The 27,982-nt window shown below is 39.9% G+C and overlaps 1 protein-coding gene and 1 pseudogene across 1 annotated transcript; one reads left to right on the top strand and one right to left on the bottom strand.

Annotated features, from left to right (window-relative positions):
• Positions 1-86: 86 nt before the first annotated feature.
• Positions 87-27,982, top strand: LOC146461007 (ubiquitin carboxyl-terminal hydrolase 22-like). The gene is made up of 16 exons (XM_085087461.1): positions 87-328; positions 428-563; positions 653-766; positions 4,175-4,279; positions 4,903-5,069; positions 16,139-16,286; positions 16,415-16,529; positions 17,611-17,741; positions 19,160-19,247; positions 20,296-20,362; positions 21,157-21,216; positions 22,193-22,281; positions 24,729-24,782; positions 25,473-25,554; positions 26,626-26,690; positions 27,481-27,982. The coding sequence occupies exons 1-16, from the start codon at positions 176-178 to the stop codon at positions 27,521-27,523; spliced, it is 1,617 nt and encodes a 538-aa protein (XP_084943587.1). The 5' UTR covers positions 87-175; the 3' UTR covers positions 27,524-27,982.
• On the bottom strand, positions 12,318-14,168 carry LOC146461008 (uncharacterized; annotated as a pseudogene).

Below are 27,982 nucleotides of genomic sequence, written 5' to 3' on the forward strand. Positions count from 1 at the left end.
CAATATGTTCTCCAAATATGGTGGGCCATTGTCTAATTTCTCCAATCATGTTTTCGGATTTTAGTCCTGCTTCTTACATATGCGCTGTTGGTTTGTTTTCTGCGCATATCTCGCACATGTTTCTTTGTATCTGGGATGTTTTTGATTTGAGATTTGGCCATTTTTCCTCGTGTCTATGATTGATCTGCGAATTTATTCGACGAGAAGACGCAGGATGTGTTCCTGCCCTCACCTGAAGGACTTTAAAAAGGCCGATGGCTTGAAAGTCTTTCGCAAAGTTCACGCGCACTTCGTCTGTTGCGGTTCGCGTGAAGCAAGGAAACGAAAGGTACAACATCGGTTGTAAATTTCCTTGATGAAGGTCCGCCGGCGTTTAAGTGCTCCACTGCGATTTTTTGTTCATGTTATTTATTTTTCTTGATTCAAGGCTAACTCATGTTATTGTCACGAATGTGGAACGTACTCAAGTCGTCTTCACTCATGTCTTTTTTGCGTCTATTTTGGTTGCTACACCGGAAACCGGCACATTCATCATCACGCGGAATCAACTGGTCATTCTCTAGGTACGGAAACCAACTCCTTTCATTTCTCGTAGGTTCCTGTGGTCACCTGTGCCGTTCGTAATAAATGTTGTTTCCCTCTGATATTTTAGCTTTGGATTTGACGCATGGAGTCGTTTATTGCTTCGTGTGCAGAGACAATGTATACGATCTGGATTTGGAGAAAATTGGTGTGGAGCAGAGCTTAAAGGCTTGGAAGACCCTCGGTAAGCTCAAGCTTCGTGCATGTCGCTTCAACGTTAAAGGTGTTTTTCATACGTGTATAGTGAAGCGTATAAGTGTTTGGTAAAGCGTTATTAATCGTAAATTTTCCTTAAGAAGGTTTGTACGGCTGTACAGAATTGAGAGTTGATTTGTACATTTTGACACATCAGTAAGGTGCACTTCTTACTTTGACATTGTAATTTGCATGCCGCTACTTAACATCGTCAAGATATACGGAGGGAATAATCATGATGACTCATTGTTTTATTTTAATTCCTCTAATAGCCTGCTTGTAATGTTTCGCGCAGATAAAGGGAGTCCATTTTTGCGCTTTAAATATCCGTCTCTTTGATGTGAGATAATCAGCTTTGAATGTTTATAGACGTCTGGATTATTGATTACAAGCTTACGGTTTCCATTTCTATTCATTTTAATTTATAAACAACCGAATCGCTTTAATCGGGTTTCAGCTGAAACAGGGCCAGAATTGTGCAGTGTTGATAAGCCTCTCCATCGGTTTTAAACTTGCCTAGACTCAAATCCAAACAGACTGAAGATAGCATATTTATGAATTCTTCTGAAATACCACTAACGCTGAAAATTGTATAAATAGCCGTGAACGCTTTTTAACTGGGCCGCTTTGCTACAATCATTCAACTATTGCATATTGTTGTCAGGGGTTTCATTAAGGGCCGGCCGGGCACCAGGCAAATTAACTGTCTGTAGCCACAAATTCTACCGGCTGCTTTTGACACCTCAAGCAAGTTTTTAAATCAATGACCACACTCAAGTTACCTATTCTGCCAAGGTGCACTACCCCCTTGCCCAACTGTTCATAATCTTAATGAAACCCCTGTATTGTAATCGCACATTTGCTTGACCAAGTGTTGTGTCAGAATTGACAGTAGTCTGTATACCTCGCATAAAATAAACCTCGTTGTATTAGCATGGTGAAGAGGCTCTGATACCGCTTTGAATCTACTGCAGTTCTATCATATCAAAAGGAATAGTAGGGCTGTGATGTCAATACAAGAGTGCTAGTTGCAAGATTTCTCAATTCTTCAGTTGTTTTTCATGTGCAGAGGGAGAAAACTGTGTGGACCAAAATATGAATGGGATTGTTGAATACTCAGAATGAAACAAGTGAGGAATAGAGAAATCGCGAGACTGAGCGTTCCTGTATTGGCATCACAGCACTACTATACCCAGTCTCCCATCTTGCATGGTATTGTATCCAACTGGACGTGGAATTTGACCCTTTTATATGCCTCAAATACTGAGAAGAAAAATTGATAAGGGATTTTTTTTTTTATTTTCATTGAGAACAAGATTAACATTTGATCAAGCAAGTAAAAAATTCTGTCATATACACTTTGAACATCATTATGCTTAGAGTATCATGGAAAAACAGAGGCTAAATTCAGAACAATATTAAGGCTAAATTCAGAACATTATTAAAACATAGATGAAGTATCCCTTACAATGCAACTACAGTGTATTATTACCGGGATCACTTAAAACTGGCCAATCAGATCACAGTAGGATACGAACATTGAATAATTCCAAAATTTTGGGTTTTAACTGTTGCTTTTTGTCTACTCGTGATTGGTTCAATTATCGGCTTTGGTTGAAATTTATTGTTCTTGTCCTGCAATCTGATTGGCCAGTTTTGTTTAAGTGACCCAGGTAACAGTAGTCGCACTGGAAGTCCCTAACTAGCCTCCTATATCTAGAGGCCCACTTCTCAAGTGACCTATGGTGGAATCATTTCACATTAATAAGATCACCTGCAAAGCAAACAGCATGCTTACATTTTTACAAAGAAACCTGTCAATGTGCTCAAAGGAGTCAAAGTCCAAGGCATTTATTAAGACCTTGGTGAGACCTCAACTGGAATATAGCTGCACTGTTCGGGAGCCTTACACAGCTCAAAACACAAAGAAACTTGAGAATGTTCAACGTCAAGCAGCATGCTTTATCCATAACAACTATGGTTTCTGTCATTATTACTAGTGTCATAAAATTAATAAAGGAGCTTGGATGGGTAAGCCCAGATATGCGCGGGAAAATCAACAGGTGCATAGTTCTGCCCAAAACCATTTACGGAGTAGTTGCAATACTGGTCCCCTCCCAGCTGACTTAATGTGAATCTCTAGGAAGACATGACTAGCACTGACTGCTACAAAAAATAGCTTCTTCCCAAGAACCATCAAGGAATGGAACAATCTTCCAGAGAAATACCATCGATTGCATCTACATGTGAATGCACACACGCAAAACATGTTTTTGTTGACGTCCAACGTCTGCATTTCAGTTGTCAAACATTGAAATTTTCTCGCCCAAATGTGAAGTTCTCTTGACAATCCGTGTTTTTGTGGTTCATTCAGTTCACTGTCTGCGCAGTCAAGAGATGTGAGGAAAATCTGCGAAAATCCTTTCACTTACTTGGAGAGCGGAAAAAGCATAGAGGACTTCCACAGAGAAGTGGATGAAGATTTATTAATATGTGCCCTGGAGTGAATTATGTTTAATTTAACTTTTTGGGAGCCGTGCTTCCAGTCAAGTTGTAGTGCTTAACAATATTTGAAACTGCACTCTTGCTATGCGTAATCTTGGCCCAACTTCTGCAAAAGAATAATCCTGTGCAAGTTCTATCACTTGATTCTGTAAATCACTTGAAAGTAGAACGCCTTTCTAATAATTTCTTCCTTTCTTGTTGACTGAAAACATATCTCTTCGAGTAGTAAAACTTCACATTTGGGCAGGAAAACTTCAAAGTTTGACACCTGAAATGCAGACGTTTGATGTCATGTGAAAACAAGTTTTGTGCATGTGCGTTCACAGGTAGATGCAATCGACGGTACTCAATTGCAACAAGTACAAGGCTGTCATTATGGATTTTTTTTCAGTAGTTAATTGATTTTTTAACATAGTGTCCAATTATTTATCTATTTAATCCTTATAATAATAGATAGATCATCATTATCATTGTGATCATCATCGTTATTTTCCTAAAAATGTTCAAAGATTTTCTATAAAATTTTCCAAGGTTTTTTAATTGGAAGATCATTAAAAAAATTATGAATTCATTTGCTTGTCACTTACCCTTCTTGTTAATTAGCCTTGCTTGCCAAGTTCTTTCCCATGGAAAATTTTTGTAATAGATTTTTTAAAATTATGCATTCATTTACGTGGCCTTAGTGGATATTAGTCTTGCCTGAAATGTTTTGTTAACAATCATAGGAAGATCTTTATAGGCATTAATTTATTGTACTGCATTGTTGTTACCCCTTTTGGATAAATGGCCTTCAATGCTAGATTATGTGTTTCACTAGAGTATAATTTATCTTTATAACATTTTGAATGATGCATTTATTTGTTTGTATTATATTGTACATTCATTTATGCAGGTAACGGACGAGTTAGGTTCATTCCTTGGGAGCCAAGTAGAGCTGAACTCCAACTTCTTAAAGAAAATAAAAAGAGCGTCAAGTTAGAAAAGAATTCTTTTATAGGTAAGTTAACTGAGTGTGCCTGTTGTTTGTTTTAATCTGGCATTAAGAAAGGACAATAACTCACTGATTAATAATTTCCATGTGCTCTTATTGGACTGAACACATCACATGGTACAAAATTGGACGGTGGTCAATTAACGATAACAGTCATCTGATGTGATATCCATTGCCAATTTTCTGACAGAGAAAACAATGAAAGAACGTCAGGTCTTTAGGTCTAAACTGTTTTAATCTAATAAATATTATAGTGTAACAAAATAAAGCAAACTGGTCAGCTTGGAGTTTTTTACTGTCGATGATGCCATGACCATCACCCTATCACTGGCCATTTTGTCTTTTCCACAATAAAATGCGTGAATTTCAGAAATTAATCAGTAGTTTATAAAATTAACAAACCCCTATCCAGCTTGCTGGTATAAAAGATGATAATTCCCTAAGCGGAACGATTATTCTCAAAATTTCGTAGTTGCCTTCAAAGTTTCACTTTTTGACCATCTGTTCATTTTTCAGACAATTGTTCAGCCTTGGGCATTATCCTCTGAAACCTGCCACCTGAAAGGGTTTATTATTAAATAAATTATAGGGCATTGGCTGTAACTGAATGTATAATCTATTGATTGCAGGTCTTAGAGGTCTCACCAACCTGGGGAATACATGTTTTATGAACTGCATTGTTCAGGCTTTGACTCACACACCATTACTCAGGGACTATTTCTTATCTGATCAACATGTCTGTACTGGAGAAAAGGACCAATGTATTGTTTGTGAAGTTGGTTCAGTGTTCCAGGAGGTAAATAATTTAACAGAAACAATTTAAAAATAAGTTATTTTCAAGAGCAATAATTGTTTGTCTTGGGGTTTATTAGATACAGTCTGTAGGCATTTCTTAATAATTGAAGGGCTCGGTGGAAAAAGGGCATAAGTGACGATTTCACCTTTACAATTTAAATCACTCTGATTTCTCCTTGAGAAAATCAAACACGAACAGTACAGACACCATTTGCTTACTATTTCTCCCTTCTTAGTTCCACCCCAGTTACTTCTCCCTCCCACCCCCTCCCCATATGCAATGACAACCGAACACGGACAGCCAAAAAAGCCACTCACTTCCTGTTTCTCCCTTCTTAATTCTACCACAGAAGTTTCCACTTTCCACGAGATGTGTTTTGTCGCACCTGTCGTTGTTTCATAAGTAATGTTTGTGATGACATCATGGTTTTATTTCGCGGGTTGTAACAAGCCCAAAACAGATCAAGGCATCGGTGATAAACAACTTGCGTATCATACTGGCCAATTGGTTTCGCTTTTGTTCAGTGAAGTGTGTAAGCACACAACATCTATTGGTCTTTTGAACAGTTATGAAAGTGACGAATGCAGTGCAGAAGAACCGGTCGAAACGTTGTCTGAAGAATGCCTCCTTGGTAGTGATGACTGTGCATTTGCGAATTTTTCATTTCAATAATATGAAATCCCTCAGGAGCATCATGTGCACTAAGGTGTAAACAATGTGGCCTTACCAATCCCAGTTTCTCTAAACTCACAGTTATTTGGCGTACAGACTTTTTATTGTGTCAGAAACAGAGTTCCATATTTGAATACAAAACCTTCTAACAAGATAACAGAACTGTATGCCAAAGTAGACCGTTTTTTGGATAAACTTGAATTCTAAAGGGAAAATCGTCACTTACGCCCTTTTTCTACGGAGCCAGTCAATTGTAACTCACTTCTCCACCAATGAAAAGGTGACCCCTCCCAGATTGAATTTCTGTTCTACTCCTGCTCCTCCTTCTCCAACTCCTCCTCCCCACCACGACTGCACCACCATCATTATCGCCATCATTACCACCATCATCATCATTATCATCACCATCCTCACCACCATCATCATTGTCATCATCGTTACCGTCACCATCGCTATTATCATTATTTGGTCCAAAGAGCAGAGCATGTGGTCTTTACTAGTGTCCAGACCCTCATGGTGTAATGCAATCGTCACCATTATCCTCATCATCACCATTATAATCACCGTCATCATTGTCACAGTTATCATCATCACCATCATTATCACCAGCATAATCATCACCATCATGATTCTCATCATCACCACTAAAATCACCATCATCATCATCATCATCACCATCATGATTCTCACCATTCCCCAAAAATTTTGTTCCTTTTTCTTAAAACGGTTGTGATCGGTTTTCAAAGTCGACAGAATTCGAAACCACAGCTGAAGTAAATTCTTTACACTCTTATCTGACACTCAGAACATTACGTTGCTCGAAACAAGCGCTCTGTTTTTCGCCAATGGTCTTATTTCTAAGCAATGGCGCTAAACCGGAGGAACAGTCTTAAAGGGAACTGTGTTCCTGTTTTGGTCATTTGGCACAGCTTGTCCTGTTAATTAAAACAACCGTGCCCCCGAAGTCATTAGGAACACTTTAGACCATCAGTTCCAATATTGCTACTGCAAGTACAGCCTTTTTTACCATTCCCGTTGTTGTCAATACTTGGATGTTGTTGGGAGGATGGGCTCGACGGAAAAGCGATGAACAATTTCTAGTTATAAAATGTGTTACATAAAATATATCGAAAATAGTGACTTGATATTCTGAGTAACTGTAAGTTTGTCCCCATTGTTCCCGTTAAACCCAGTATACCCGCTCAATCTGAGCATTTCTTTTCACGGGAATCCATTCACCGTGGTTAAAAGTGTCTGGACATGACGGGGATGGCGGATTTGACGGGAAAGCGGGGAACAACTTCCAGTTTAACTGCATGTTATCTTAATATAATTTAATTATTATTTATAATATACTGTTAGATACTTACGGTTATAAAATATGTTATATTAAATAGATTAAAAGTATATCAATAATAGTGAATTTATATTCTGAGTAACTGTAAGTTTGTCCCCGTCGTTCCCGGTAAACCCAGTATACCCGCTCAATCTGAGCTTTTTTTTTCACGGGAATCCATTCTCCGTGGTTAAAAGTGTCTGGATATGACGGGGATGACGGATTTGACGGGAAAGCGGGGAACAACTTCCAGTTCAGTGGTATGCCATTTCAATTTAATCTTAATATCATGTTTGGTATTGGAATGCTACACAATTCTCCAGGGCACTTATTGCATGTTGTTGATGACACTATTGAAATCAACTAACAGATTCCTTTCTGCATATGAGTGCTATTTTTGAAATCCTGAATGTAGAATTAACAACATGCCTATGGAAAACTATGCGAGGGCTTCGGCTTCTTGACAAACACATTCTTGTCAAAGGAATGCTGCACATCTTTTCATGTATAATTTACATAACCATGTTGACTCTCCTTTAAGTCAACAAAAAGATTTCTATCAGCGCAATTTTTGGCAAACCCGGTATGTACTATCACGTTTCTTGAAAGTATGAAAGAGTCTGTTCTCCTTTTGTGGTCAAAGGAATGCTACACCTCTTTTCATGTATTACATAACCATGCATTGTCAGTGTACAAGATATTCGGTCCAAAAGAAAAAACTTTAAAGGAACAACAAGCCTTTGCTGAAACAAAAATTTCCCAAGTATTTGGGCATAAATACCGGTTGCAAAACGACGCTGTCATCAGTTCAACACTAGCAGCCATGGCGAGCGGACCTGCGAAGCAGCTCAACAGTAAGGTACGTTGGACTTCTTTGCCGCTTCTTGCAGCTTAGTTTTTTCCCTTGCAGCTAAATTCTAACCAAGATATATTATTTCCACAGAAAATAAGAAGTGCTTTAATCAGTACCATTTTGACAACCGTGAAAGGATGCTCCTTGATCAGCACGAAAATTTCATTCAGTACCGGAGAACGCGAATCGCTTGAGAAGACTTGGAAAGAAATTACAAAGAAGCGAGACGAGTGTGACCAGGCACTGAAGAAAGTACAGGGGATGGCATTTTTTTTCTCGGCCATCGGTTCGAAAGGAGTGAGACCCCGACAAAAAGATCAAGGGAATAATTCACAACAAGGTCCCGTTGAAGAAAAAACCTACCACCCCGCCATTAGTTATTGGCTCGCACTCAAATCAGTGAACGGCATGCAAGTTTCTACAGTCCCCATACACAAGGGTTTGCTGGAAATCGGAGTGGAAGCTGACCCCAAATCTTTACCGTCGTGCGTTCCAGGGAAAGAGGAAAGCTGTGCTTCGCCTTTATGCCAAATAGTGAAAGATCACAACAACTCCTTCACACAAAGAAAGGTAGACGCCTCCTTTCGATATGGAATAGAACTACTTCAAAGCCAGCTGTGCGAAGAACCTATTGGGTCGCCCACGGGCAGTGAACGCGTTGTGCGCCTTCAAGTGATCTCGCTGGAATTCAGGGCAATATTGACGAAGAAGGCCATACCGGCGTTGGCCCAAGCCGGAATGGTTTTCGATGTCTTCGGGATAGAAGAGTCTCAAAACGCCGAAATCACTCCAGAACCAAGTCAAGATCTTGCTTCACCAATTGGCATCGCCCTGAACGACGTAGAAAGGGCGATGAGAAAACTTGGCTACGCCCTTTTTCACGGCGAGGTGTATAAAAAGCTAACAGCGGCCAAATACACATACGAGCACTGTAGCTCAGTGAAGAAATTCCTGAGCATCCTTGGCCGCAACCCCAAACTACGAGAGACTGTTTTACACCATACCAGCCAACTCGTTCAAATCATGGGAGACCGCGAAAGCGAGATGTGTGACCAGTTAACGATAAATTATGACCTTGTAGAAGTGCGGGACGGCTGGTGTTACTCAATCCCAAATCGAAAGTTTATCAAAGACGCCATTCAAGACCCAAGCATAGGCAAAATAACACCAAGGGCGTTTGTCGATTATGATCACACAAAGAATTCTGAACCCGGCTATTTCCAGGCCATCCTCGAGAACAGCGTTGACGAAGTAGAAATTTCGCATTTTTGCGAGTACTTCCTACGGCTTCTAAACCACGGAGGAAAGCAGCACAAAGAGAGGGTCCTCTGTCTTATTGGGGAGCCGAACAGTGGCAAGACGTCTCTTTTTACTCCACTTACGGCAATCATTCCGGGGAGGTAATACCCCAACACTGAAAAGCAAGTAGCATGTACAGTGTCAGCTTTTTATGAAATACAGCAACTAGTAAGAGCTCATTTATTCATAAAACTTGTTTTGTGTTTGTTTATTTGTGTCGTTTCAGGTACATCGCGATGATTTCTAAACAGCGTGCATTCAACAAGAGCATGATCGACACAGACACGCAGATCATATTCCTTGACGAGGCCTATGCAAAGATGCTCGATCCAGATGATTGGAAAGTAAATAATAATAATAATTAATAATAATATTTATTATTTATATTGCGCTTTTTTCTATAAAAATAATCAAAAGCGCATTACAATATTATTATAAAGCTAAGTTAAAAATTTACGATATTGTTAAACTATCGTTTTTGTTAACTGAGATAATTGCATCTCTCTTTTCATACAGATGCTGACGCAAGGCGGCATTTCAGCATACGACAAGAAATACAAATCTGCGGTCCCCCTTGAGATACGGTGTCCCATTTTCATTACATGTCAGACTGAGATGGACTTCGGCGCCGACCACAACGATGCTATGGAGGTTCGCCTGCAGAAATTTCATTTCAAAAGGTAAGAAAGCTTAAAAAGCACTCTCGGTCTCGTCCCAAACTAGTTATTGCTCGATACAGCCATCAAGAAACACCTTCACATGGTGTCGAACGTTGACAAAAACGGAAAGGAGATGCATGGCTCGGAAGACTTATTGGTATTTTTTAAAGTTTTGTCCCTACTTATTTTGAAGGTTAAACTCGACCAACGCTGCTGGTGTCCAGGAGTACTTGAAAAGCCATGCAATGGACTGCATCGTGTGGGCCTCTACCAAAGCAGTGACTCCAGAAGACGAAGTGCCTCTTAACACCTCAAGAGCGCACGACGGACCACTAGACGAGGACGAAAAGGAGCGCATTCGTTCTGCCTTGCTTGACGATAGCGAGACTGGGGAAAACGAAGATAATGTCGATGGCTCCCAAGAAGAAGAAGAAGGAGAAGGAGAAGAAGAATCTGACGGAGATTCAGATGCAGAGGATGTGCCACTACGAGCATCTGAGTTCTGGGATAGAAACCTATCACGAATATCGAAGGAGAGAGGAAAAGTGCCCAAGCAGAGCCTAAAGGAAAGACAACTGGCCCTTATCGGAGCGGAAGTTCGAAACGTAATGGAGGAAGCAGAGAGAGATCTACACGATAGAGAGAGCAGATTCCTAGAGGAAACAAGGCGTCGATGGGTGAGTTTGGGAATGATAAGGGAGGAAGATGCCCATCTTCTAGACAAGGTCGGCGGACCATACCATCCTAACATAGAGAGAACATGTGAGGAGTATTTTCTGAGGAAACGGGAAGAAGAGATGCAAGAGCCCGAAGAAAAAGCGAGAAAATTCTACGAAGACGAGTGGGTTCTTCAGAAAGAACAAGAGCTGATAGATCTCCAGAAGCAAGAAGACTCTGCCACTGACCAAGACGTAAAAAAAGCCCTACAATATATGATCGGTGTCGCCGAGGAGGCCCTTAAGTTAAATTTCAAGAAAGTAGAGGTCCCAGGTCTGGCAAAGCTTGTGCTGAAGGAACGGAGACGCAAGTGCGTAGAAATGGGATGGACGTCCACTCAGCAGATGCAATGGATATGCACCATCTGGCAGTCACTCCCTTACCTGTGCGAGGCGTTGCCGCGACGTGACGAAGAGACAGACGAAGAGGACATGTTTATAACGCAGGCGCCTTCCCAAGACAGTGGCTACAGAGAAACTGTGGAAGAGTTAAATCCTCTCTCACCCAGCGGAGCAGCGACACCTAGAAGGAGCCCACCTTTCGACCCCGACTTTGTACCCCCAACTCCTAGCTGGGTTGTAAGACCAATTGAAGATTACAGCCTTCCCAGCACATGGGGAGGAATCCCGGTGAACAGCCCCAAACGACCAACGAAAAGAAAGTCACCGGGAATGCAGAGGGCTGGCAAGCGTGGAAAATGTCTGTCGGGTCAGAAAACAATAACAGATTTTTTTTTCTAGTCAGTAGAATCCATTTAAGTGCGTAACTAGTGATTAAACGTTCATTAAGAGTATTGAGTTCACGTTGCATTACAAGAATAAATAGAATATTATTGGAAATCACAAGTGTGTGTGTGGACACCTTTTGTTACTATATAAAATGAAATATGCTATCTGTGTAAAGTAGGGCTTAACCCGTCACCATGGATATAAATACAGTTCTGTTATGATAGCTGTTTGAGCGAAATAAAATGAGCATTGGAAATATTTACTGTGTGCCTAAAAGCTCGAGGCTAAGGAAGGAAGAAAAACACAAGAAATAAAGTAAGCTATTTCAATTCCTTACATCAATTTCAACATTTCTCTTCCTTTCCAAAACGGCGAGCAAAGTGTTGACTAAAGGCATAAGTAGCGTTCAAGACTTCGAATGTGTGTACAATAAATAGATTACAAATATTCTGTACAATAATATAATAATATTCTGTTGTTGATTGTTACCATGGCAACCGAATAATGTCAATTGACGTGTCACTCCCAAATTGTAATTGATAATAATTAAGCGTACACCGTAATAATTTTCCTAATGATAATAAATGAAATTATCTATTTATCGTTTTTTCACTTGTGTGTCATATGTTTGAAGCGCCAACAATGGAAGAGTCAAAGTCAAACCATGTCGAGATTTAACAAGGGTCTCCAATTGACGGATTCTAGCACCTTGAGCTCTTCTTCTATAATGTCCTCCCTTTTCACTGGCGTGCATACCATGTCCATAAACAAATCATTTCTGGCAAAGTCGCTGTCCTCCAATTTGATCGCAAGAAACAGACACGCCAATATAAGTCGTCTTAGAGATGACTTTTTCCTGTCCTTGGAACTGTTCAGGTGACGCCATAGAAGACTTTCCGCCAACAAAGCAGTACTTTCGGGGAAATTGGCGGCACACATCCCTTGCAAAAACTCGCCTGCCAACTTGATATCTTGTAAAGTTAGTTCGGGGTGCTTATCGACAAGGCTGTCCATGCTAGCGCGTCGGCGTCCAGGAGCAAAAGAGATCGAATGCTAGAGTTGCTCGTTATTTAAAGCAGCAAATTGCTTTGATTGGACCATTTACTTTTTTGAATATTTATAGAATCGCCGCGTCGCTCGACATAGCAACGAGTTGGCTGTTCTTGAAAATGAAAATCGACATCTCTAAGGATAGCTTTCCATTGTCCAAAACCATACCTTTTGATCCCGGCTTTAAGATACTTGTCCTTCTCCTCCGTGAACAGTAAACTTGTTCTCCTCGAGGAGCTCTTTCCTTTAACTTTTACAGCACTCTCACAGGTTTTCTCTAGTGGTTTGTCGGCTTGGCGATCAGGGGGTGGGGCTTTTTGAACTGTTTCCACTTCGTCGGTAGAATTAGAGCCGTCTGATATTTTGTCATGTTCTTGCAAAGATGTAGATTTGTCAGAGAGACGGGCGCGAACATCTTTGTCAAGTTCCGTGCCCTTGTCGCCTTGCAGTTCCTCGAGAAACGCGTGCGCCTTCGTTGCGACGTCGCGAGATCTTTGCTTTTGGTAGTGTACCCTAGCAACTACAGAAGTGTGTTTCTGATCTTCGGAGATTGCATTTTGCGCAGAACTGCCCAGTTTTAACGAGCTGGCGGTCTCTACTATTTGCCGATAGCGCGTGGGGTGAACGTACTTGCCTGTTGCGTCAAAAACCAATTTGCTCATTGATTCTCCGAGTTTGCTGTGCTGCCTTCCATTTCTTGTTACAAAAACATAATCGCATGTGGGCTTTAGAAGAGGACGAACGTGGTTGATGAAACCTTCAAGCACTTGCATGCTCGTGTCCATAAGAAACAGCGAGTCGAAGCCGTATTTTCCCACGGTTTTGAACATTTTCTGGTCGATATATCCACCGTTGGTCTTGGCATTGTTTACCATCTCCACAGTCAAATACTGATAGGTCATTGGCCGGGAGCCTTTCACCTTGATAAACAAATACAGGGCAAGAAATTTAGTGGCAAACGATAAATCCAAAGGCGACACCGCGCGCGGTTTTTCTTTACACGTTTTAAGCACGTTTTCGTAGCGCGGCAAGTAACGCCCGACCGCTTCCAAGAGTTGTTCTAACGATGCCCAATGCCCCTTAGCCTCTAACGTGTCTATGTCGAGTTTTTGAAACTGTTCGACGCACCTTTTTCAAGTAGATCTCTGTGGTACAAAGACTGCTTATCACCGATTTCGACGCGCCGTTTACTTTTCTGAAGTCCACCATTTCCCCAATTGCGTCGATGTAACCCAGTCGTCCTGCGTGACCAAGCTTCCATTCGTCCTGCAGCATGTCAACAAATTTGAAAAGGAGATTCGGTGAGCACAAACCAAAGTCGATTATGTCAAATGTGAGCTCTTTGTCGTCTTCGCAGCAAAACTTCAAAAACTTTAAACACCTGCTGACTATTTGCTTGGATTGACGCTCGCTTTTGCATCCTCCTCCAGTACCACTTAGCCAGGTGTAGAGTTGCTTGGCAATTACGCTAGAATTATCAAAAGATGGAATGTCTTTTGATGTGCGCAAAATGTTTTCACGGGGCTCTTGTTTAACAGAGACAGTCGACTCGATCTCCTTGGCATCTTTGGTGTCGGGCTTTTCATCGAAAAAATAGAACCATGCATGCTTTTTCTTTACATGTTTTCTGCATCCTCGCTGGGTTGCGAATCCATCGTGACTACAATTTTGAACTGGGCAGTAGAAAAGGCCGTCTGTTTCATCTTCTTCCAAGTGAAGTCTCTTCGGCTTGGGCAAAGCATTTGGCAATTTTGACCAGTTGACTAACTCTTGGCTCTTGCTCATTTTTCGTCAAAGCTAAGACTGCAAATGCGCGTAAACTCCAACGGGTTTACCTTCAGTATACAGCTTTGCTCTCTCGAGACCAATCAATTTGACTAGCCAATCACAATCGTCTATGCAAGATATTTGCCCGAACGTGTTCTTTTGGTTAGACTCGAGACAATTGGACAAGTCCTGGCAAGTTCATGCTTGCACACGACAAGCTTGTGCATGTCCCAATAAACAGACAAGCAGGCTGAACCTGATTTTTGTTTATAAATAAAAAAAAATGGTTGGCACGTTAATAATACATTGCGCGTTTGCACCATCAATTATCCGACACCAATCATCCCGACCCCTCCCCTAACTTATTCATCCTGTGACTTTATCTATAAAAACTAATTTCTGCATTCACTGACCCTCAGTTATGCTATACCTAATTACTTTTCAAATCTGGAACAAAAGTTCCTATTTAGTAAGAAAGGAACTTTCAATTAATAGGAATAATGATGGAGTGATAAGTTCCTTTGCAGGATAGATCGGAACTTATTTTTGCAAAAAAGGACCAAAAAATAAAGTTATCGGAACTCCCGTTCTCTTTTAGTAAAGGGAACTAGGAACACTTGGTCCTAATTTCCTGATCGCAGAAATTAATTCGGAACTTGAGTTCCCTTTCACTTCTTAAGGGAACAAATCAAGTAGAAAGGAACACATCGAATAGGAACAAATAGTTCCTAATTACAACGACAGGAACATCGCGTTCCTATTGTTGACCAATTTGTTCACTTTAACACCTAAACAGTTCCATTCCATGCAAAGTGTTTGAGGTCTCTTTGCAGCTAAAGGGACTAAAAACAAAAATGCGCGGAACACTCGCGCTATAAAAACAAGGTTGGCTCTCGTGTCGCATCAACCAAAATTATTTTTTTCGACTCTGAATCACAAAAGCGGTCCACTTTCGAGGTTAATACAACAAATGACTAAAATCTAAGTTAATTTAGGTACAAAATAAAGGGATCATCACTTTTGGGGAATGTATATCATCATCACCATTATCTTGACCATCATCATCACCATCATCATAGTCATTGTCACCATTATCAACAACATCAACATCTCATCATCACCATTGTAATTGCCATCATTATCGTCACCATTATCATCTGCACCACCTCCAGTAATCTGCACCATCATCATCGTCACCATTGTCATCATCATCATAATCATGATCTTTTTTATCACTGATCACTCACAAGAAAGTACAAGACAATGTAAATCAAAAGGTATTGATTTATTTGGATACATTTTGTGCTTAAATTGTTGTTGAAAAACCCAGTCTCTGGTCCATGCCTTTTGTACAATCAGTGCTGATGTTTCCTCATTGAAGTGCTGGTTTTCTATTGATTCTCCCTTTTCCCTCTTTTCTGCTTCATATCTTGTAATTTTGAAGGCCCAAAGTGAATTTCACCTTCAAGATACATACTTCTTCTGGAGTGGTTTTCAGTTAGGGTTCTTGTTGGTGCCATTAATGTGGCCCTTTTGTAGGTTTGCCTTCAGGTTGTCTTTCCTCTGTTTTCCAGAATCTTTCTTTCAACTAGGAAAATAATTAGTCTTTCTTGGAGAGCTGTCAGTCTCCCTCTGTTTGTCACCTTTGGAGGATGCGAAAGTTAGGTTACATAATTTTTTGGTATCTTCTGGAATGAGACTGAACAAAGTAGGAATGATTAGAGAGATGAACAACAAGACAAAAATGCCTATTAGATAAGCAAAATGAAAACTTGTTCATTCCGTTTTTTCTGCCCCAAATTGTGGAATGTCTGGAATGTGATAGAGTACTAGTCTAATGATTCCTGAATAAGAAATCTGTTAAAATGTACTAAAATTCTATTTCAAGTATTAATTCTCATTCTAGAATCCCCCCCCCCCCCCCCCCACAAAATGTGCACTAAGTTGTGTTTAATGGAGTTCAAAATTAACCTCTTATCCTTTTCCAGTTCTACTCAGGGCAAAAGGTTCCACATACGCCTTTCAAACTGCTGCATCTTGTGTGGACGCATGCTCGCCATTTAGCAGGGTACGAACAGCAAGATGCCCATGAGTTCTTTATAGCTGCTCTTGATGTCCTACATCAGTACTGCAAAGGTGAGTAAAACCAGAATAATAATTATGATGACTTTGAAAAATTCAACACGCTAATGCCCATACAAAGTTGTATCATTCTTTGATGGAATGGCTTGTGACAAAATTTTTTTTCTTTTTCTTATTTTCAGAGGATGCACCAAACAAGGAAATTTTAGTTCCTAATAATCCCAACAGGTGTAATTGTATAATTGATAGGATATTTACCGGTGGCCTCCAGTCCGACGTTACCTGTCAGGCTTGCAAGTAAGCTGGTGCTTTATTGATATGCTAAAGATAAACAATGCAGGTTAATTCTTGTCTCCCCAATACCACCATCCTTCTCACCCTCAGCAGTCTAATGGTTTTCTCAAGTGATCTAAGGGTGCATTCTTTTTGGACAATTCTTGCAGTTCTTATGCCAGTTCAGGAATAACAGAATACATAGAATGTGAGTTTCCAAAAGAACGAAATTCTGCCTATAGAGTGTGTTCATGGCAGCCACATTGGAGGAGTGAAACAATAGAATGATTTTCCTTTGGGAAATAAAATTTATTTCCCAAAGGAAAATCATGATAATGTTGTTTTTATGCAAATATCATTTTTGTACAGTCTATTCCCATTAAGCTGAAAATACTATTGTGTTCACTATGAAAGCAGAATAGGTTGCAAAAGAACTTGAATGCCATCTGTTCCATATATTCCTATTCTGGAATAGCCCCAAAAGAATGCACCCAAAAGTCCAATTTAGACCCTTTGCTTATGACGGTCGCATGTGATTTTTTGAGCGCACGCTGCTCGTGTCATGCAAAAAATCGCACACAACTCTCGTCATTCAACATTGCCTTTACCTACGATTGTCGTAGGATTTTATGTTTCAAAATCCTACAACATTTTTTGTGATGTACATGACAGTCGTAAGCGAATTGTAGGTTTGATTTACACAAAATAATTCGTGTGGTAGGCCTGCCGTAAGCTTGTCACATGCGTCAAAGTCGTACCATGTAAATTGCCCTTAAGACAAAATAAACAGTCCATGTAAACCATGCTAGCCATTTGTCAATCTCTACAAAATAACCAGTTCAAAATTTGCTGCCAGCCAATATCTCACCCACAGGGTGCCACACACCACATGCTGCTGCTGCTGCTGGCTATAAACTCACCCACAGTGAAGACATTGTTGTTCTTGCTATTGCCCATCTTGTCTGTACTTCACTCACGGTTCTTTGAGTCAATCAAAAGTCTTCAATTGAGCCCTTAATTTAAACATTTTGTCAAAAATTATAGAGCCAATTAGATTTGTAACAGACCCTGGAAATTTTCCACTAATTTTCCATCTATTTTTTAGATGTGTTTCTACAACCATTGATCCTTTCTGGGACATCTCTTTGGATCTCGGAAACATTGATCATAGTAATGGTAATGGTAGAAGCAGTTCTGGGGCTTCAGCTGCATCAACTCCTGACCCAATACCTCCAGGTAATCATGGTTATTCCAAGATGAAAGATAAGAGTAATATTAAATAATTTATTCCTTTCTTCTTTGGTTTTGCTTTACTAGGCAAATGCCAGCCCCCCCCCCCTCCCCCTCCCCGTCCCTCCACCCCAACTACGCACTCACAGTGATCAGCCCATAAAGTGTCACTTCTTGAAATGATTAACAGTGAAACCAAAACTGTGTCTCTGTTAGGTGTATCTTCCCTTGGCTCATTTTTTGCATTGTGATTGACTTTTTTATGACACTTAAGAGGGGGCCTAACGTAACTACCATGTTGTGACCATGGAAAGTTCCTAATTGTCATATCTTAGAGACCCTAAATTCGAAAGAGACATTGTTTGGACCATCTTTTTCTATCTGTTTGGGAGACGTGTCGGCAGTCCCCTCACCTCTGCTGTCCTTTAATGTGAAGGTTGCAAATTTGGGAATTTCTTTGTCTTTTCAACTTCCCATTGGAGAGGGGTGGGAGGTGGGTTTGCAATCCCCAAGATGGTTAGTTCCTAAAGAAACTGTGGTGTTGCGTCGGTGCATGGGTGGGGAGTGGAAAAGAATGTTTGGTTTATCAACAGAGTTGATAACGTAATTTGGCCACCGTAAAGAAATTCGAAAGCTGGCGTTTTGAGAGTTAGCCCTTTGCTCTGACGAAGGGCCAATGCTCGTAACGTGAGCTTGCTAAAAGACGGTGCCTCCTACAGGGTTCGTGCTACTCCTTGAAGTCCTTGAAAAGCTCTGGAATTTAATTTTAGATTTCAAGGGCGCTTGAAAAGCCCTTGAAAGAAGAATATTTTGCTGAAACTGCTTCAAAATAATGAAAACTCCTTGAATTTTTGTTCGGATGGGAAATAATGTGAGATGGTAACAAAGTAATTCAGGGATTGGGCGCAGATTTCAAAATCCGGGGAAGCTATTTTAAAGTTGATACTCATGACCAATGAAAACATTTTGAAACAGTGCAAGACAAAGTAACCTTGGTTTGAGTACTCCTTGAAAACTCAGTTTTTACTGCTTGAATACTCCTTGAATTTTATGTCCAAAACCCAGCACGGACTATATCCTAGTACTGAAGTATTTTTGCACAGTTTATGACTATGTGGGAAAAGAAGATCTTAGTATGGGTTACCGGAATCAAAAAACAAAATTGGGGGACAATATTCGAAATTTTTTTCAAATTGCAGCTTTATTATCTATGCAAAATTCATGGGTACCCCAAATTTTCTTTTTGTATACGAAGAGCACTAACAAGTTCTGCTTTCTCAGTATGGTTTTAAACCGCGCAAAAATATCCCTGTATTAGTAAGCACCACCCATAGGAAACCCGAGTATCTCGAGATACGCAGAACGTATGCGCAGTAACAAAAGTAGGCACCGTCCCCAAGTTGGTTGTTTCTTTTATTGTGCAGACGAAAATGGCCAATCTCAACCTGGAGAAGACAGCAGCCATCATGATGAAAGTTTTGTTCCCAAATCACTTGTAGACTGCTTAAGAAGGTACAACTTTAAGTCATATTTATTATTGTTTTTTAAAAAAAAGTCCACGTCGTTTGAGTTATGCTGTAAAAAGTTTACAGTTTTCAACGTAATTGCTTTGATTTGCTCCGACAAAGGTCGAAGACATGGAACACCAAATTCCAAATTCACAATATCATTTCGACTGTTTTAATTCCTCTTGTCCGCTCTGTCATCAAAGCAAATTTACAGCTTATGTTACATTATTATACTAGGCAATTTTTCATGCAACTTGTCTTGTTGTTGGATACGCATCATCTTTTTCACAGGCAGCGAAAATTTTGTGAAAAGATGTCATTACTTCAAAGGATTTAATTGATTGGAGAGCTCAGTGCATAACCGACCTTAATGCATTTCAAATCGGTTTTTGTTGTTTTAGCTCAGCCATGGATTCCTTCAGGAAACGTTGCTTTACGTGTCGTTTGGAATAAAAACCCATGATTGTGGGTAAGATTTCCGTTTGTATCACAAAACGAAGCGCAAAGCAGCGGATAAAACATTGGAACAAACGTTTCTTGAAGGAATTCAAGGCCACATGCAAAAACTCCGGTGAATCTGAGGTAAACAACAAAAAGCGATTTGAAATGCGATCTAAGTCGGTTAAAGGGGAAGTATCACGAGAATTTGATGTCATTTGAAAACCCAAACGTTTGCCTGTAAACAGAAACAAGAAAATAATTGTCTAGTTTTGTTATAAATTATCACCCCAGTGAAACAAAACTGTCGATTAGTCCCTCTATTCAGAGACAGAAATTAGGCTAATTTTTTTCAAGTTCTCGCATTTTTGTCTCCAAAATGCGCTAGAATAGATCAAGAGATGTTCCTTTCAAGAATTGAATTGATTTCTTTCCTCTCGTTGTTCTAGAATTATTTTGTAGCTAAGTTAAGGTCTTTTTTCAAGAGGTCAAAAACACCATGACACTTCCCCTTTAAGCACTGAGCTCTTCAATTATGAGGTGATGGTGATATCAGAGTTACTTAACAATGCCATGTATTTTCAGACAATTTCGTCATTTTGCATGTTCTGTAGATTTACAAGACCCGAGCGACTAGGAAGCGAAGCAAAAATAAAATGTAGCCAGTGTCAGACATATCAGGTAAACATAATGGTTTTCATAATAATAAACCTGAGTTTAATAATCCGACAAGAACTGCGGCGCTCTTCATTTAGCCAAAATGTTCGGTTGTAAATTTCCTTATAATAATGGTTTATCAGCGAGAAATACCATTGCACTAAAAAGTGAATTGCGGTAAATTTACAAATGCTCAAAAGTACATGTCACTTACTGGGGACTGAGTTACAATAGTGTGTTTACAGCTGGGCATAAAAACTCTAAATATCAAATCTAAATAACGTGGCCGGCAAGAAACTGTTCTTAAAAGGGAAACTTTTGGGAAAATTTCCTTGTCAAATGGTAAGGCTTTATTCCATTCGATCCAAACTTGCAATTTCATTGGTAGATCATAAAAAGTACGTGATGGAACAATGGACCCTTATCACTCGGCGGCCACGTTGAGTCTCAGAAGAATAAAAAGCTTTGTTTTTGCACGGCAAGCCTCGCACTGAATTCGCGTCTGGCCGAGGCTTGTCATGCGAAAAACAAAGCTTTTTATTCCCTCGAGACTCAACGTGGCCGCCAAGTGATAAGGGTCCATTATGCCGCAAGAAGATAACATATTGGAAATGGAAACTTTGTGTACATGGAACGGTAATTTCCGCCTTGGAACGGAAAAAGTGGGGTACTCCGAAGGTCGTCCATTTGTTCCGGAAAATTTCCTTTTGATACGTGCGAAGCATTTGCATATTAAATTTCGTTCGTAATCTTTGGCTTGTGGCTCTTGACTTCGCATGTCCTTGTGTTGTGTACTCAGTCTCTTTATTTTAACACAGGAATCTACCAAGCAATTAACGATGAAGAAGTTACCGATAGTAGTATGTTTCCATTTCAAGGTAAATCACGTTACTTACCTCGAATAATTATAGAGCTTTAGTAACGACGACGGCGACGGTAGCGCAAACGTCACTATTAAAATGAATTCGCATTTTTTCAAACGTCGTCGCGATTATTCCAACTCACTTTAAATGTCAAATGCAGGTGAAATTTCCTGGAGTTGAATTCTTGGAGAGTACACCCACGTTTAAAAAGAGAAAGAAAAATTCGTCGTCGTGTGTTTAAGTCCTCCATAAAACGTCCGATCAGGAAATTTCACGTCCTAGTCGTGCAGTGACGGCAAAAAATGTACCAAAAAGTGTAATGCACAAGAAGAGTTGTTGTTTTGGTTATTAAAACTATTGTTTTTTGACGTTCTCGTTGCCGTCGTTCTTGCTAAAGCTCCCTATTCTCTGTCTTCCTTTTTCTTTTCCTGCCCTCCCAACCCCTACCTTAACCCCTACCGGCCTTGCTCCAAGAAGTTCTTCCCTTGTACACAAGATTTTGGATACATAAATGCGGAAGTATATTGATATACACCACTGGATTATTCGGTTTTCCAAATGACTCTTTGATAAAGAAAAAAGCTAAGAAAAAACACCGTTTTGGACGATTCACAAAACAGCCATATTATCTAGCGCAATCACCTAGGAAAATTCTCGTGTCAAAGTGTCTGAAGATTTTTAAACAACAACAACTGCTTAAGATATCATTGGATCAGTGATTGTGTTACTGCTAACTGAAAGATTTGGGATTTTTTTAAATAATAGTTTTTGCAGAATTCGGGGTAACTTCTGTCACGAATTTTAGTCACCCTATTCGATGTTACAAAAGTTATTACGTTGTTTGATAAATTTTTCAGTATCGTACTACACGAAGCTTCTTTATGTCCTTCAGTTAATCCCTGGTAACGTGGCATGTTTTAGCGCCTCGCATTTCAGTTCCTAAAAATTGCTTTAAGTATTTGGTTTCTAATTTTCCTTGGTTTTCTTTCAGCGTTTTGAGCATTCAAAGAAATCGAAGAAAATATCAACGTATATTCCTTTTCCTCAGAACCTGGACATGGCCCCTTTTACGGCGTCAAGGTACGGAAGAATTCCAAAAATAGTCATAGTATCATGTTAAGTAAATACAATTGTCATTCATCAGAAGATTTTGTCCTTACGAGAAAAAACATTATCCGTAAGACTGGAAATTGTCCTGTTTTGAGTAGGAAGGTTTTGAAAAGTCCACCCTCGTCAGTTGCTTAAAACATCGCAGATTTTGACCCTTTGTTGTTACCTTGTATATGGTCAGGCATAGTTCTCATATTGGAAATTGTTAATATCATTACATTCCCACCAAAGGATATTGCAGTGTTAGGGGGTATCTCGAAAGCTAAGACCCCGGAGACCTTAGATCCCTCGAAAACTTGTCAGGAAAGCTAAGACCTCTTAGATCTAAGACCTTAACCCTTTCACTCCCATGGGAAATGTCGTATTTTTGTAAAATGGCAACCGTGAACCCCTACACCAACTGTAATACACCAGTTAAAAGGTTTTATCAGGGGCATTGTATAAATCATTCCAGCTGAGACAAAGGAAGTAACAGAAAAGAATGAAAAGTGTTTTTAAAAAACGGGAAAATACAAACCTTAAAATACATCTCACTTCACGTATACAATGGGTATATCCCTAAACTATAGCTTAATTTACAGATCTCAGCACATAGTTTCTTGTCAAATGGTGATTTGGTCTTAAAGGTGTAAGAGGAAAAAGTTACAAAAAATGGAGGGGTGGTTAATCATGTCTTATGTAGGAGGGAGGTACGATTGTATGCTTCCATTGTGCAGATCTCTCCAAGATCTGTTTGGTGTCCAAATTGTATACAAATTGACCCAATATTGAGCACATAATGACTTCTTGTGCCATATGGCACTCTTGGGAGTGAGAGGGTTAAGACCTAAAACGCCTCAAAAACTAAAACTCCACAAAGCTAAGGTTTTCGATGGGGGTCTTAGGTAATCTGAGTGGTTCAAATCCCTCCTCAAGGCGTATCAGGCATTATAATTAGTGAATAAACCCCTTCAGGCGGCTGGTTTGTCGTAGGATAATGCCCAAGGCTGAAAGGCTATCCCTAAAGGGAACAGTTTCCCTTCAAGGGCAACTGCGAAATTTCAAGGGAACAATCTTTTAGCCGAGGGCATTATCATCCGATAAACCAGCAAGCCAGAAAGAGGTTTGTTTAGTAATTTTATAACTCGCCAATTACTGTCAACTTGGGGGGACCTGCCCCGTTTGCAACGTCTTACAGCGTTGGTCGAGAGGGCAAAAAACGAACAGACAAAATTAATAGAACAATGCTCCCAACCCTAAAAAAACAGTGTAGGTGCAGGTTATAAGGGTCCAGAGAAAAAAGATCTTTTGAAAAGTGCAGGTCTACTGTCTGAAACGCGCGTGCTTTACTGTGGAAAAGTCAAAACAGTCAATGATGGCCGCAGCATGCCGGATACATGCCAAATAAATACAAGCTAACTAGTTTACTAGATTTTATTAAACTGTGATTGAATTACAGCAGCCAAGACCTAAAACTGTGACGTTTCTTTGTTTTTCTCGTCAAAAAAAAAAAAAAAGCGGCTGTTATCAAATCGGGCGACTGTTATCGTCTGGGCCCAGTTGTTCAAAGCCCGATTAAGCTAATCCAGGATTAACGCAAACTTTGACTCGAGTTTAATTGCTAATCAACAAAGATTCTTCCAAACGATTTTCGGCCCTCAGTTTTGACTTAGACTTTTCTTTACCTTTAGCTTGAAATTAGCCTTTAAACCCATTTTGACGATGAAAGCCTCGATTAACTTTTAATTGTGGATTAGCGTTAATCCGCTTTCGAACAACCCGGCCCTGATATTCGCCGTCCGATTTTGTACCACGTGACGTGTTTTGTCCAATGAGAGCGCGCGGAAAGTAATCGGTGGGTTATATATATACCACCACTACCTTATTTGGAAAGCCCAGGTTTTCACGATAAACAGGAAAACTGCACTTTTCTTGTGTTTGTTTCGATCATATTTATCCTACTAGGCAGCTCTCAGTTCATCAGTATACGAATCGATTTTTTGGAATATTATTCCAATAGTTAAAAATAACGGAAGTGGTCAAAACTGTACTCGAACAAGGCCCACCAAACCACAAAATAGATGGTGGTCTCTGCCTGCATCCCCTCCCTCAACCTCAAAAATGGTGTCTTTATTGCATAACCACCCCTCTACCCAGTAGTAAAAAAATGACAGTGAGATTCAAACCTCACTTTTCTTGTTTATGTAGCAATGCTGACTCTTGATAGCTGAATATTTCTGTGTCAATTCAAATTTTAAAGCTAATAAAATTTTGTCGGTAATGTTCATGAGATAGGTGCTGTCGTGGATACCCCCCCCCCCCCAAAAAAAAAACCCCACCCCAGACAAGGTGGGTCCTCTTCAAACAAACTTCTTATGACCAGTTCGCTATTGTTAACTATTGGCATTGGAGTGTGACCTTTTTTTCTTGTTTTTTAGATTGAACGGTAACAATGGTGAACACAATCAATCCAGCCTCTCTTGTGACTCAAAGTAAGTTTTCTCTCAGGTTTTCAAGAGTCAATAATAATAATAATAATAATAATAATAATAATAATAATAATAATAATAATAATAATAATAATAATAATAATAATAATAATAATGGTTTATTAACAGATCCACTGAGTGGCTCTTCCCTGTTAAATTACAATAATTACAATTACAAAATAAATCAAGTTAAATCAAGAGTTATAATTAAAGGGGAAGTATCACGCGAATTTGATGTCATTTCAAAACCCAAAAATGTTTGTCTGTCAACAGAAACAAACAAAAGTTATTGTCTAGTTTTGTTTTAATTTATCTCTCCAGTGCATTATGTAAAACTGTCGATAGTGCCGCCGGCCAGCGACAGAGTAGGTCAGTATGGATTGGAGCTTGAAAAATGATAGGCTCGGGTTTTCAAGTTTTCGCATTTTTGTTTCCAAAATGCGCTAGAACAGATCACGAGTTGTTCCTTTTAAGAATTGAGTTGATTTCTTTCCTCTTGTTCTAGAAGTATTTTGTAGCTAAGTGAAGATCTTATCTCACCATTTTTCACAAAAGAACTTAAAAGCCCCGTAACACTTCTCCTTTAAGAGCGAAAGAAAAAAAAGCCCTGTATGGTGAGAAACAAACCATCAGTTCTTGCAAAGAAACTTACAAGACATCGTGCACCAATCAAATGGCTGACTGTTGTTTCAGGTATACGTTATTTGCCGTTGTGAATCACAGTGGTACGTTAGAAGTTGGTCATTACACGTGTTTCATTCGTCAGCAACAGCAGGTTTGTGACTTATCGTCTCATCTGTATTTCTGTGTTCTGTCGTTTGATGAGCTATTCCTTCCCTATCACAGACTAGGAACGAATACTGACCCTTTTCGGTCGGCACACCTTCCATTGAAAAATTAAAACAAATTGTTTGAGCGAAATCCACCAAATACAGCCTCAAAACGTTTATATTTGAGCTTGTCGTCATCGTCTCCCTCGCTAGCTGTTTTTTTCTTTTTTTTTTAACAAATCCTTTCCTGTGGAAGAAGTAAATTTAATTTCGATTTATTTAAGTATTAAACGTCAAGATTTACCCATTTTGTCGGCATGGAAGTTATCCGATCTTGGCGAGCTATCCCCGGCTTAAAGTTTTTACAAGGGAAAGTTTGTCCCACATGCCGGCTAGGGAGTCTACCCCTAGCTAGGGACCTTTAGATTTGACTACAAATACGACATTGAGTACGAGTACGACTTTTCAAATGTAGTTTGCGTGGTTTAGATAACCGCTTGTTACATCAGTCTTGTTTCTGAGGAGCCAGAGTTCTGGGGATGTGACTGATTTGAAATTTTAAAGTCGTTCTCGTACTCTGATCTGAATGTCCCTGCTGTTAAAAACACGACAGCGCAAAAAGAAATTGAGAAGATGAAGAAACAAGGAAAAGGAAAAAAGAGAACATACATGAGAGTACCAGCCGTAACGGTAACCCAAACTCTTAGGCCCTGTTCAGACTAGGTGCCCGTGCCAGAGCTCTTTTCCCCGGGCACTAAAAAGGACGTTGTTCAGACTCCTTGGTGCCCAAGGAGCAATTGTGTTCTCCTTCGTCAATTTAGCGCCCGCCATAATGTTTGCTGTATCGTAAGGAGGCATGAGGAAAAAACGTGGGAACTGACAAACTCCTGTTCACACCAGTGCCCGTGCCCGGGCACGGTGCCCAGATTTTTGCTCGGGCACCGACAAAAAGCTCTGTTCAGACTAGTGCCCGTGCCCGAAAACCGGGAACGGGCACCTAGTCTGAACGGGGCCTAAGGTTACCCCAGCTCCTTGGAAACAGGTCCTTGAAGTTTGTTTTTCATGTTGTTCCACAGTGGTTCAAATGTGATGATGCGTGGATAACTAAAGCTACTTTGGATGATGTACTTCAAAGTGAAGGGTGAGCTTGGCTTTTTTCTTAAATTTTATCCGGAAGTCGTTTCTTTTAGTGTATTTCCTCTGAAGAGCTTCAACACCCAGACCAGCTCAGGGCCCAGTGGTCCAAAGAGCGGATAATTTTATCCAGCGGATACGTCGCTATCCAGCGGTTAAATTGTATTGCTTGGAGTACATTTAATCCGCCGGATAGCGATTTATCCACTGGATAGAGATATCCGCTCTTTGAACTACTGGGAACAGGAAACCAAATGAACATCGCACGTGATCTTGTCTCATCTTGTCTAGGTTTTGCGGCGGCTGATCTCAAACTCCAATCAGATGATCGATCTTCACAAAAGAATTTGGATGAACCCTTTAATCCCTGATATTAATATACAAATTCGTCTTTCTTGTCCCCATACATTTTGTATAACAGCAGTAAAGAGAAATTTAAATATCAAGAGAATTCACGAGAATGATGTATTATTCTGTGAGTAACATAGGCATACTCGGAAAGAAGAAATCCGAGTGCTCCTATCAGGAGTCGAACCAAAGACCTTCCGATAACTAGTTTGGATGCTCTACCACTGAGCTATAGGAGACTTGTGGGAGTTAGAAAGGCAAAATTGGCTTCTTTCGAGGATATTTCTTGTACGCTAAAAAACAAGTAAATAACCGGGACAGTGGTATCTATCTTAGGACACATTCTTGTCGTACATGCTTTTCAACGAGAAAGAAAAATTTAGAAACGCCTGAACTACAGGGCATCCCTATCCTATAGTTAGTAACATTATTTTTTACTCTCGTTTCAGATATCTACTTTTTTATCACAAGAAAGTCCTCGAGTATGAGTAATGTGAAGAATACTGTTTGTGATACAACAAAATAAATTAGATGTTCTAATGAAAATAACATTAAGTTAAGGTATATAGGGCAAAAAATGGAATAAAGTTAATAGAGCGGCTTTGTAGCGACTGTCGCAAAATCTATCAAAGCGCGGGAAAATCGCGCGTATGCCAGAACACTTTAAGTTGGGTTTTGCTCTGATTGTTTGAAGAAACCCACTGTGATTTCTCTGATTGGTTACTGCTTTTGACCAATAGCTGAGCGCAAAACTAAAGAAAATATATAATGACCTCGACAGTCAATCAAGAATCGCCCTATGACAATAATTTATATGCAATTAAATGAAAAAAAGAAACGTTCACCCTAATTTAGTGAGTCCGTTTTGTATTTATTTTCCCGTTTTTTTTAATGAAACTTTAATACACGCCGGCGAGATAACATTCTCAGTGCAGCAGACATTTGTGTTGA

The sequence above is a fragment of the Pavona decussata genome, unplaced genomic scaffold (genome assembly GCF_977016875.1).
Source record: "Pavona decussata unplaced genomic scaffold, jaPavDecu1.1 SCAFFOLD_202, whole genome shotgun sequence".
NCBI classification, from domain to species: domain Eukaryota; kingdom Metazoa; phylum Cnidaria; class Anthozoa; order Scleractinia; family Agariciidae; genus Pavona; species Pavona decussata.

Excerpts from the sequence above, each read along its gene's own strand:
- LOC146461007 (XM_085087461.1), top strand. The coding sequence starts at position 176 with ATGATTGATCTGCGAATTTATTCGACGAGAAGACGCAGGATGTGTTCC. Across the intron at positions 16,530-17,610 it reads GTTACCTGTCAGGCTTGCAA|ATGTGTTTCTACAACCATTG; the intron begins GTAAGCTGGTGC and ends TCTATTTTTTAG. Across the intron at positions 17,742-19,159 it reads TCCTGACCCAATACCTCCAG|ACGAAAATGGCCAATCTCAA; the intron begins GTAATCATGGTT and ends TTTATTGTGCAG.